This window comes from Phyllopteryx taeniolatus, chromosome 6, assembly GCF_024500385.1.
Source record: "Phyllopteryx taeniolatus isolate TA_2022b chromosome 6, UOR_Ptae_1.2, whole genome shotgun sequence".
Lineage (NCBI taxonomy): Eukaryota > Metazoa > Chordata > Actinopteri > Syngnathiformes > Syngnathidae > Phyllopteryx > Phyllopteryx taeniolatus.
In genome coordinates this window covers 29437506-29449860 of record NC_084507.1, presented here as the reverse complement: position 1 = coordinate 29449860, position 12355 = coordinate 29437506, and the positions used below count along the sequence as shown (strand labels likewise).

General features: G+C 40.8%; 1 protein-coding gene across 2 annotated transcripts; it reads left to right on the top strand.

The window, feature by feature from the left end:
• The first annotated feature begins 8655 nt into the window (after positions 1-8655).
• On the top strand, positions 8656-12355 carry LOC133480003 (protein NDRG1-like). Of its 2 annotated transcripts, none has more exons than XM_061777619.1 (12): positions 8656-8859; positions 9097-9199; positions 9531-9651; positions 9725-9787; positions 9878-9938; positions 10228-10314; positions 10398-10454; positions 10545-10711; positions 10947-11046; positions 11170-11205; positions 11293-11344; positions 11467-12355. In XM_061777619.1, exons 1-12 carry the CDS (start codon positions 8809-8811, stop codon positions 11655-11657), a joined length of 1089 nt encoding a protein of 362 aa, XP_061633603.1. In that variant the 5' UTR covers positions 8656-8808; the 3' UTR covers positions 11658-12355. The 2 variants fall into 2 exon arrangements, with proteins under 2 accessions (XP_061633603.1, XP_061633602.1); XM_061777618.1 differs by having other exon boundaries at positions 9094-9199.

The following is a 12355-nucleotide window of genomic DNA, read 5'->3' as shown; positions in this document are numbered from 1 at the left end:
CCTCCTCTGGTTTTCTCTTTCTCCATTCTTTCTCCTTCTAAAAATAGACAGCTCTTGACGCTACCAGACAGGTTGGACAAGTCAAGCCTTTGAGTGCACTTCATGGGATTAACCATCTCATATTAGCACTAAAAAAAGGGTTGCTTGCCGTCCCGTGTGTGTGTGCGTGTTCTCATACAAGGCGCCATTCAAACTGGGACTGCCACAGATTAGGATGGAAACCATCAATATACAAGATATGACAGTACGCAATTTGCCACGTACATCATTTGCGGCAGTTCAACACCGACATTTATCCAACAACATGACAAAAGATAAGAATGTAACTAAAAATACTACATACTCGTAATCAGAATCAGAATCATCAGAATCATCTTTATTTGCCAAGTATGTCCAAAACACACAAGGAATTTGTGTGTCTGTATTAATGTGCGAAGATTGCTACATATGTGTTTTGCTCATCAAACTTGGCTGTCGCAAAATTTTGCTCTGACCAACCAATTAGAAGATGTAAAATGGGGATCTCGTCAAGGGCCAATACTCCTGATTGACATTGCAGCACATAGAGCCTGAAATCTAACAACCAAAACATACTCTACTTGAAGCAGTGCAGCCAAGAGAAACTCTACGAAATAGAAGAAAATGTTGGGAAAATATTACCAAATCGAATTTATATTGTAAATGTAGGTCAGTGCTACGGATTGTGTTTTGGCCAGCGGAGAAGACCTTGTTGTCCCTAACATAACTCTTTGTATGTACACAAAAGGACAATTTCTCTCAAATATTAATCACAAATCTGTTTTAGTGAGCACTTTTTTGCTTAAATAATTCATCCGCATCACAGGTGTGCCTTAGGCTGCCCACAATAAAAGACAACTAACTGCACAGGGCAGACGACAGAAAGCTTGGATAGCGTCAGGTAGGTGAGCAGTTGGGGTTATGGTATTGTTATGGACAACGAACACAGGTGCGTTTTTTTGATGTGCAGATACCGCGACGAGATCCCCTCGGTAAAACTGCACATTTTTACATTTTTGAGTTGCCTTCTATTGTGGGCAGCCTAAGGCGCACCTGCGCAATGATCATATGGTCTAAGAGAACTCTTGATATGCAGCTCCTGTGAGGTGGATTTATTATCTCGGCAAAGGAAAGGTGCTCACTAACAGATTTTTGACAAATTCCTGAGCAATATTTGAGGCCTTTTAGAAAAAGGCTTAAGTTTAGCTCATGCAAAATGGGAACGAAACAAGTGTTGCATTCATATTTTTGTTCAGTGTACCTCTTTACTTTACATTGTCCAGACTAACAGTCATTGATAGAGGCAGTCAATCAGTTACTTGTAAACCTACAGTACATACAGTGGGTATGGAAAGTATTCAGACTCCCTTAAATGTTTCACTCTTTTTTATATTGCAGCCATTTGCTAAAATCATTTAAGTTAATTTTTTTCTACATTAATGTACACACAGCACCCCATATTGACAGAAAAAAACTGAATTGTTGAAATCTTTGCAGATTTATTAAAAAAGAAAAACTGAAATATCACGCAGCCATAAGTATTCAGACCCTTTGCTCAGTATTTAGTAGAAGCACCCTTTTGAGCGAATACAGCCATGAATCTTTTTGGGAATGATGCAACAAGTTTTTCGGAGCACTCTGGAGAAGGTTTTTGTCCAGGATATCCATGTACTTGACCGCATTCATCTTTCCTTCGATTGCAACCTGTCTTCCTCTCCCTGCAGCTGAAAAACACGGCCACAGCATGATGCTGCCACCACCGTGCTTCACTGTTGGGACTGTATTGGACAGGTGATGAGCAGTGCCTGGTTTTCTCCACACATGTCACTTAGAATTAAGGCCAACAATTTCTATCTTGGTCTCATCAGACCAGAGAATCGTATTTCTCACCATCTTGGAGTCCTTCAGGTATTTTTTTTTTAGCAAACTCCATGCGGGCTTTCATGTGTCTTGCACTGAGGAGAGGCTTCCGTCGAGCTACTCTGCCATAAAGCCCCGACTGGTGGAGGGCTGCAGTGATGGTTGACTTTCTAGAACTTTCTCCCATCTCCCGACTGCATCTCTGGAGATCAGCCACAGTGATCTTTGGGTTCTTCTTTACCTCTCTCATCAAGGCTCTTCTCCCCCGATTGCTCAGTTTGGCCGGACGGCCGGCTCTCGGAAGGGTTCTGGTCGTCCCAAACGTCTTCCATTTCAGGATTATGGAGGCCAATATATTGGATATCGGCCAATGTAATGAATTTTTTTATTTTTTTATTTTTTTTCTAACGTGAGATTCATTAAAGAGAAAATGTTCCATAGGCGTGAATGTGATGTGAATGATTGCTTGTGTATGTGCCCTGCAATCGACTGGCGACCTGGGAGAGGCTCCAGCTTATCATAATTATGAAAAGGATGAGCGGTAGAAAATGGGTGGATGTCGTTACACATAGAAAATATAACACAAATACACATACTGTACCTCCAGACTCAAAGGTTGACATATTTCAGGCTCACAATGAAATTTAATCATATCAATCGCTCCATCTTCCCTCAGGTATTGATATTTTTAAGACCATGAACACAATTAATCTCGTAACCTTCAGATCAGGCATCCAGTAATCACTGGACACTTCAACCAATCATCTGCTGCCCTACTGGGGGTTGATGTGCAATAATCTGTGATCAATATTGACATGACTGATCTGCCACGAACCAAGTCAGAACAGACCGGATCACTTTGTCAATTTGATCCTCTGTGAAAGTGCCATCTGCGTTGATGCTGCGAACAGCAGTACAATTGGTTTAAACATGGTTGTCGCCATGTTCTCAGGAAATACGAGCTGAGATCCTGTAGGTCAAACCTCAGCTGGCGGTCTCGTGATTTTTGAATAGCCCAAAGGACACTTCGGGTGCAGGGGGTGCGGTCTCTCTCACACCGTTGTATGAAGCCCACATACTTCATTTGATACATAAACCGCTCTAGTCGGTGGGTCTGCCACCACTGCCAAGGTTATGCTTGTGTTGAATTGTTTATTCACTCATCCAAGATGGTGGGAGGTGTTTTCAGTTTTTTTTGGGGGGTTGTTCCTTTGTTCACCTGGTGAATGTCACAAAACATGTTTTAGCAGTTCGATCAGTGACGTGCGGGGAGGTTAAGAGTTGGTGAGGCACTGACATTAGAGTCACGTTTACAACTTTATGAACCAAACAGAGTGTCATATTTGCCATTAAACTAGCAGCCTGACATTAAAAACCGGTTATCCATCCATCAATTCTTAGTACCGCTGGGGTCGTGGGTGTTCTGGAGCCAATCGCGGCTGACTTTTGGCGAGCGGCGGGGCACACCCTCAACTAGTTGCCAGCCAATCGCAGGGCACATATAGACAAACAAACATTCACGCTCACATTCACACCTACGGACAATTTAGAGTCTTCATTTAACCTACCGTGTATGGTTTTGGAATGTGGGAGGACACCAGAGTACCTGAAGAAAACACGTTGTGTTGCATTACCAGCAGTTTTGCTACAAAACAAAATGTCTGTAAAATGTCACTTTAAAAATGAGATCACTCAAAGCCTTGCCTTATAACAATTAGCGAAAATTGTAATGAGTGTAATACAAATAAAATGCAAAACACATGACGAGCACGTGAACACTAATTACCATTCAAGAAACGTGACTCTCCACATAGGTCGTGCATTCCTCTCACAGCTCTTTTCGTCCAGAGCCTGCAGATGCTAATCTAGGCAAGTTGCGCCACCTCAGGCATAATTTGTATGTAAAGTACACTCGGGGAATTCATTTTTATTGTTGTCAACACGTATGTAGCACACACACACATTAACATAACATAACATGAACATTGCAGTTGGATTTTGCAAGCATACTAATCAGCAGACTCGGGTGTGAAGGAGCTTGAATTCTACTCGGAGTTTCTTATGGATGTCTAAACAGCTCATTCTTTTTTTTTGTCCGTTATGCAGAGCCATGGATTCGAGCATATTTTTAAGAATTGCTTTTTTTAATCCTGGAGAACAACATCATAGATCGTCTATATGGCTTATATTTTGATGCACCACATTTACTGTATCTCTGCATGCTATTGCTGCCATTATGTAATGACTCGTACCTAATCTCTCATTGCCTCAATTGAGCGGTTCTAATCTTGCTCAGAAATTTCTACTCTCACTGTGTCTGGTATATTTTAGTCTGACGAATACAACCAGAGACAAATTGAATATACTGTTACTATAGCTACAAGGCATTTCCCCCTGTCGAGATTTCTGTTTTAAGGAATATCATTTAGCAGCAGGTCAATTAAGAGCTAATTGCGACTGCGGCCTGGATTAGTAAAACCTTTTCTGGAAGAGTTTCTTGCATTAGTAAATTATTATATATGTACAAATATTAATTTACGTTTCCATTTTAGATTGTCTGTCATACATAGTAAAGTTTAAGCGGAGGAGTAGTTTTGAGAGATGTAATTTGATAGATACAAAGAGTTACATGAGTATTACCAGTAAGTATTATGTATTACATGTTCTCCCAGCCTGGTGCTGAGTCCACTCCAGGGGACAAAAAATAAACATGGAGGGTCGAATGTGGATGGCCTACATAAGTCATAAGTAAAACATTATTGTTGCTATAGATATAATTATCGTGTAGCAATGAGGAGATGCCGGTTCAGATTTCTGTTGGACCCACTCCGTGTGGCGTTTGCTTGGCTTAGTTTCTTCCCTTTTCTCACAGTCACGAATTTTGTGGAGACCAATATTTGTTTAGGGGGGCTGGAGAACAGTTTTAGGGGCGGTATGACAATAAACCTTCGCCATAAGCATAAGCACATACAAAGAATATTTTATTTTTGGTTGGGGGGGTGTGGCTTGAATAGTTTTTAAGGGGGCTGCAACCCCTCTAACATAGGCCTCGCGACGCCACTGACTCAAAGCATAAAAGTTAGTCAACAACTGAATGGCTTCAACAAAAGAAAATACGGCTTTCAGAGTGGCCCTGTCAAAGTCCTGACCTCTGACTGATGGAGATGCTATGGCATGAACCTAAGACAGCGACTCTCACCAGATATCCCAAGAATATTGCTGCAATGAAGCAATTTTGTCAAGAGGAATGGTCCAAAATTCCTTCTGACCGTTGTGGATCTACAACGACAGGAAACGTTTGGTTGAAGTTCTTGCTGCCAAAGGAGGCTCAAATTTATTTCTAAATCCAAAGGTTCACATACTTTTTCAACCCTGCACTGTGGCGTTAACATGTAATGTTCAGTAAAAACGCATAAAGGGGGGGGGGGGGGGGAGGCTGGGAGGGAAAAAAAAAAGGTTTCAGAAGCTTTGGCTTGACCTTTCCGGCAAAGTACAGTAAAGTCAATAAAATTAGTTCTTTCCTTCAGCTGACAATTCCACCACACATAGCACTCATACTATAAAAGGAATCATGAAACGCGCCTGGGTGCTTTTGCATGTAGACGTGCTAACACACGCACATACACCGCATTTTGTAATGCTCATAAAACTATGAAAACATAAAAACATGGAGACTCATTTACACAAATAGCATGATCCAATACACACAGTTATAGAAAAACAAAAACACACAGTCAAGCATGTAGCAAGAGGCAGCAGCTGCGGTGTTATATTTAGAATGTTTTGAAAGCTGAGAGTCAGACATTGGGACTTCACCTGCATGTTATAAGTCCTTACCATGGCAGCATATTGTCAGCCTGACAAAGAACGTCTGCGTAGAGTAAAATGAGACGCCTTATTTCCTCTTGAATCTTAGTTCTTTAGCTTGCTGACACTTTTTGGATAATGCTTCCAACTTAGTAGGAACTGTTTAGGGTTTTATTTCTGCTCAAGCATGACTGTAACCCAGCTCGGGGTATAAGGCATGCTTGGATGAATTTGGTGTTGAAGAATTTAATAAAATAAACTAGAACAGATAATGTGGCCTGCCAGGCTCTCTGTCTCGGGGGCCAACAAAAGTGTCCTCTGACCTCAAAAATTTTATTTTGGATGAATTAACAACAACAAAAACAACACTTGCAGTCACATTTCCGAATAGTTTTGCTCACATGAAAACTGGGTGGATTCAAACAAACAAAAAATGCGCTATCTTCTAACTTCTCCATAACGTATAACGTATCTAATCCAGAAGTAAATACTTGGAAATAAAAGATGAACTGTTGATTTCGTTTCTCTTTTGATGAAAGCAAAATGTTTTCAGTCAACAGCAAATATGAAATAATTTGCCTCACCGTTCCAATAGTTTTAGGGAGGACTGTATGCATATAATTAAAATCCCTCAAGGCAAATTCAATTTACATATGCAAGTATGTCAGGAGAGAAATCAGTGCGATGGGGCACGAAATGTTGACTGCGACCCTGAGCTGAATGTGGGCCTCAGTTTGCTCAACAGCACCACGGAAATAGTCCGAAAGCAGCATCTCTGCCAGACTAGATGGAATTTAATTTACAATTTACAATGGGACTCGCATCGTGATCTAAAGGCCCAGCGAGTCCTTGCAGATGAGCTAATCCCCCCACATACTTGCAATTATAGCTGCCGTCCATCCATCCATTTCCTACCGCTTATCCGAGGTCAGGTCCGGGGGGATTATATAGCTGCCAGGACAGTATAAAGTATTTTCCACATTTTCACTTCCTGTAGGTGCTGTAATCATGTGGCCAAATACCTTTGTCTGAATAGTGTGTCATGAAACCCTTCATGAATTATTAAATTAAATGTTGGGGATTTTGGAGCACTCTGATCTAAAGCAGCAGAAATCAGCTCAAATCTCCTCCTAGTGGATTCTACTGGTAAGTGACACAGCCGAAATGGGACTTCACTGTACCGCCTGTGCTTTTATTAGGACTGTTACAAATGTCTGGATTGAAAAAAATATATACTTTTGTCAGAACATGTGGAAAATAAATTATGTTAAAGGTTTTCTTGTAATTAATGTCATCCTAGCCAGCAATCGAGGGGTCCTGGGTTCGAATTGCGGCTGCGGACCTCCTTTGTGGAGTTTGCATGTTCTTCCCAGGTAGTTCGGTTTCCTCCCACATTCGAAAAGCATCCAGGCAAGGTTACTTGAGCTGGAATTGACTGGCAACCAGTTCAGCGTGGGCCCCACCTCTCACCCAAACAACAACAAATATGCACGCAACGTCACTCACTGCAGAGTTAGTTGTTAACTCTCAGTCTTGTGGTTGCAATTAACTTTCAAGCTTTTTCAATTGCCGCATGCACACTGCCAAGGCCCAGGCCGACCTCAGTAGAACAGGTAAAGTATGTTTAGTAATGTTACCTGTAAATCAACATCGCTGCTGAGTAAAAGCCCCTCTGACACTGTCATGAAATAAGTCCAAAAAATGTGAGACAGCAGTCAGTGATGAATTAGGCCAGCAGGTCAGCGTTTCATTAGGGTTTCAATGATGCCAAACAGGCTTCACACTGACGTGAGGCTGAATAAGCTCCATCTGCTGCCCTCTACTTTTCAGCCACGACTAAAGGGATTACCTGCTGTAGCTGTACAGTTCTCACAAGTGTAAATAAATCTTAAAGACGGAACTATGCGCAGTCTGTTTTGTGTCCGTGCAACCAGCTGTTACTCTGTACTGTAAACATTTGAATTTATCCCTAAAACCAAAAAGGTTTTCAAAACAGCAATGCTTCCGACACTGGGAACATTTCTGTTGAATGCCCTTTTCTGTTCCAGTGTGACTGTGCCCGAGTGCAAAAATTTAGGGCAAACTCAAATGACGGTAGCCCTGATTGGAGCTTTTGTCGGAAGAAGAACAGCGTTTGTGAGTCAGGCCCTTTCAGCCAACATTTCCTTTCACCCTCATAAATGCTCTTCTGGATGAATAGAGTTATTCCAAAATCTTACAAAAACCTTGTAAAAGACCAACGCCTTGTTTTCCTTAGTCGGTCCAGCGGCCGAGTGTGACAATGCCTTTCTATAATGTATCTATTTGACATGACTTTGCACATTACATATTTTTGTCATGAACATGTTTGCAGCTACACCTCCGGGCAAACATTCAACGTGGTAAACAGTACATTAGTAGACTGCAGTCAAGTGTCAAGGACGGCTCGTCCAAGCAAGTACAATTCTGTAAGCAGATGGCTGACCGAGATTAGGAAAATGAGCTGCAACCTCGGATTGGTACCTTGTTTGTTGTGTTACCTATTTACAGAACGCAAGCACATAACACATAGAAACAAATGTTCAAATAATAACACACTGTTTGATCTTAGATTTACAACTTTATTATTTAAGTATCGTTTCGATAATTTAAAAAATATACACATATGATCAGTGATGCTAATGTCATTTTCATAATGCAAGTAAAACCTGTTGGGTATTGATGCAGTCATACATGAATTGTAGGATTGCTGTTTTGCTCTCTGTATCATAAGATACATCCCAACACTGAACAGTAACATCATGTATACAGTCAGTATGTGATCTTTTGGCGCTCGATTAATTCTTGGGGGGAATCCCGTGCTGGCTCTGTGGGGCTGAAATAGCCTCAGGTGAGATTAAAACAGAGGCCAGTTGGCCACATGTGAGCCAGGTTGGACTTGAAGGTTTAGGAGCAGATCAGTGCTGGAGCGTATATAAAGCCGCTCAAGCAAATGTTCTGTCACACTTCTGCACTGGTTGCTGCATACTTGTGCTCCCCAAGGGCATTTCACTGCAGAAAGAAATACACATTTACAGGACACCTCGGTATCCATAGCAAGTTTTCCTTGTGTCTGTAATTTGGGCCTTTCGTGCGCCAGTCGTCATGGTTCTGGAAGAGAATGAGTGCGACTCTGTCTTTGAGCCTCATATCACTGTGAGTATTATGACATACAAACCATATATATTACACAGTTGTTTGAGTTGACTGTTATATAAGAGCTCTATTCGCTTTTTGAATTGTCTTGCATGAATGTGGAGCAACATAATGTTCATGTTTCTCCCACTATTTCATTCAACTGCTTTTGTTTTGTTCAGGGACACAATGGCCCTGTGAGCCCTCTTCATGTCGACATATCTAAACGTGTGAATTCTTTTGCTTTTATTTGAGGAGGAGCACGTCGACACTCAGTATGGGAAGGTCCACTGCATCATGATGGGGACGCCCAGGGCAAATCGCCCAGTCATTCTGACCTATCATGACGTTGGACTGAACCGTATGCATTACTTTACTCCTTATCCACTATGAATCAATAGTAGCATCAAGGAACTATTATTCCAATTACATATTAAATCTAACCATTATGTAGTTAATTAAATAAATATTAATGGTTCTGCCAAATGCACACATAGTATTTTTTTTTTAAATGTCACAACAAGCTACAATAATTTTAATTATCTTTAATTATGAATTATCTTGTGGAAAGTAGTTCACAAATGTAATATTTATTCTAATATATTAACTTTAATTTCAATGATATTGCAACAAACAACAATGGCTGTGTATGACATTATTATTATTATTATTATTATTATTTCTTTCTACAGACAAGTCATGTTTTGACACTCTGTTTACACATGAGGACATGCAAGAAATCCTCAGACATTTTCCTGTTTGCCATGTTGAAGCCCCGGGACAACACGAAGCGGCCAAAACATTGCCCACATCGTGAGTAGTCTTTAGGTTTATTCTTAACAGCGTAACATTATCAGTATTAAATTATTGACTCCTGACCTTGCAGGTATTCCTACCCAACGATGGACCAACTGTCTGAAGCACTGCCTGCTGTGCTCAAACACTTTGGGTGCGACAGACCTGATAATCCTCAGGTTTTACTATGATAATCTCAAACTAATAGCGCGGATCTGGGCTTGATGCTGAATGTGATTCTCAGGTTGCGCAGTGTGATCGGACTGGGAGTTGGAGCAGGCGCCTGCATTTTGGCCACCTTTGCTGTGAGTCCACAATTCTTCCTTTAATCCCTTTAGTGACCGTGACAATATTGTTGCTCGAAGTGAAAATACTCACAAATAGATAATGTATGTCTATTCCTGTAATAAATAGACTTGGCTAAATTCCAAGAAACCTGAAGAGCAACTATATAAAAATCAGATATAAAATATATTGACTTTTGAATGCAATATGTCAGATGTTGTTATCTTATCATGTATGTATTGCCTGGACCAGACATGACTATGGAAGCTGCTAATTACATCTAGGTCTTGTGTATGTGTGTGTTTTTAGCTGAATCACCCTGATCTGGTGGATGGATTGGTTCTGATCAACATCAACCCTAATGCCGAAGGATTAATAGATACCGTCGCAAACAAGGTCAGCACTGAGTGTGTCATGTCTGCGTGATTGAGTGTTAAACATCTGCTACATAAAAGCATGTTTGTCCCTCTGCACTACAGATTACGGAATGGACTCACACGCTTCCTGACACAATTATCACACACTTATTCGGAAAGGTAAGTTGCAATGACAACAAAAGCATTAGTTGACGATCTGATTCTGCACGGTCTAATGCTCCCGGTCTTCCTTCCGCGCTGACCTTTTAGGAAGAGATCCAATGCAACCATGACCTCATAGCTACATACCGCCACCACATCACCACAACCATGAACCAGCACAACGTGGGCCAGTTCTTCCGCGCTTACAACAGCCGTAGCACTCTTGAGATGGAGAGACCTGTTCCTGGAGAAAATGTCAATGTCAGGACCCTCAAGTAAGAACCACCTTCTGACTTTGGACCAAAAGTCCAGCTGTTTATTTATTTCTTAAAAAAATGGCCAGAAAATAAAACAACTAATCTTATTTGCTCCTCTGTCAATCATATTATTAGACTCGACATATACTTGTCCATGTACTGTTTGTATATGGTAAAAGCTGAACATGGATGTAGTGAAATATTTTACTACTTGTCATTGTGTAAAGCACCTCTCCACTCGTGTTAAACCCAGATGCTGCACGTTGCTGCTTGTTGGAGACAACTCTCCATTTGTGGAGGTTGTGGTTGACTGCAACTCTAAACTTAACCCAACAAAGACCACACTGCTTAAGGTAACCATAAACAGTCACATTTGTGTTCTAAGATTCATCTATTATCGCTCGGGTAACTTATCAAACTGAAAGAGTTGTATGCACATGTGACCGAATTAAGCCACTGTTGCTTTGCCTCTCTAGATGGCGGACTGTGGAGGACTCCCGCAAGTGGCTCAGGTATGCCAGTCTGTTGAACGACCACTGCAGTAAATCTCCACACTAAACAGAAAATCTTACATTTATATATGTTTCGTCTCTTAACAGCCAGCCAAAGTGATCGAAGCCTTCAAATATTTCATCCAAGGCCTGGGATACTGTAAGTGATAACAAATTCACCTGATGATGAAATTCACAGGCCAGGGCTCATATTTTCTTAAATTGAAATTGATATTCATTAATAATCCACACTCACACTAGCACAAACTTTCTCGTCCATAGTATCCAGTGCCAGTATGACCAGACTTCGGTCACGCACAACCTCTAGCTCCAGCGTCTCGTCCCTGGAGAGCTCTCGGAGTCGTGCACACGAGAAGCGTGGACGCTCCCACACTGACGTCTCCATGGAGAGCCTCTCCATCACCAACATGGACCGGATCATTTCAAAATCCACACATGAAGTGACCTGCTAAAACACGCCATGCGCTTACCCACCCAGCTTCTTCTTGCATCTTGTTATTGCCTATCTCTGCAACTACATTTAAAGGTCACAGCCATAAAAAAATGGGAATATAGTATGCTTTTTTTTAGCCTCCTTTTCATGTTCGCAGCAATCAACTTCTCTCAAAATGTACCTGAAAGTTTGGGCTTCCAATTGGGGACATTGTCCTTTTCTTACCTCTGCCACTGATTGCACAATCCTTGTATTTTAGATCTTTTTTCTTCTTTTATTAATTATTAATTACTGATGAAGAGCTCAAATTGGTACTTAGGGATAGGGGTTTTATTGGCACTTAGATTTACACTGGTATACAGAAATGTGTAACGGTACACTTTTAATTACTTCTTTTAAGCAGAGGTTACTCATAGATATCTGTATATAAATAAAATGAAGTAGGATAACGCTTTATTAGTCTCCAGAGGAAAGATTCAAGTGTTACAGAAGTACAGGGTAATGCAGCACACAGCAGATTGTTTAAAAATAAATACATCTAATGAAAATGTTAATACAACATTTCTTTTTATAAAAGATAGAATAAAGTTGTTTTAATAGGTTGGTGGTGAGGGCTTTGAGTGACTAGTTATGTTGTAACTAGTTGAAACTAAACGTAAAATATTAAAAGTAGCATACAATATTCTGTACTGTCGAAAATAAAATGATACACTCTAA

Bases quoted from the DNA above. Each gene is read 5' to 3' on its own strand.
- LOC133480003 (XM_061777618.1), top strand. From the start codon at position 8,809: ATGGTTCTGGAAGAGAATGAGTGCGACTCTGTCTTTGAGCCTCATATC. The intron at 9,939-10,227 runs GTGAGTCCACAA...GTGTGTTTTTAG, and splicing joins GCATTTTGGCCACCTTTGCT to CTGAATCACCCTGATCTGGT. The intron at 11,345-11,466 runs GTAAGTGATAAC...TCTCGTCCATAG, and splicing joins CATCCAAGGCCTGGGATACT to TATCCAGTGCCAGTATGACC.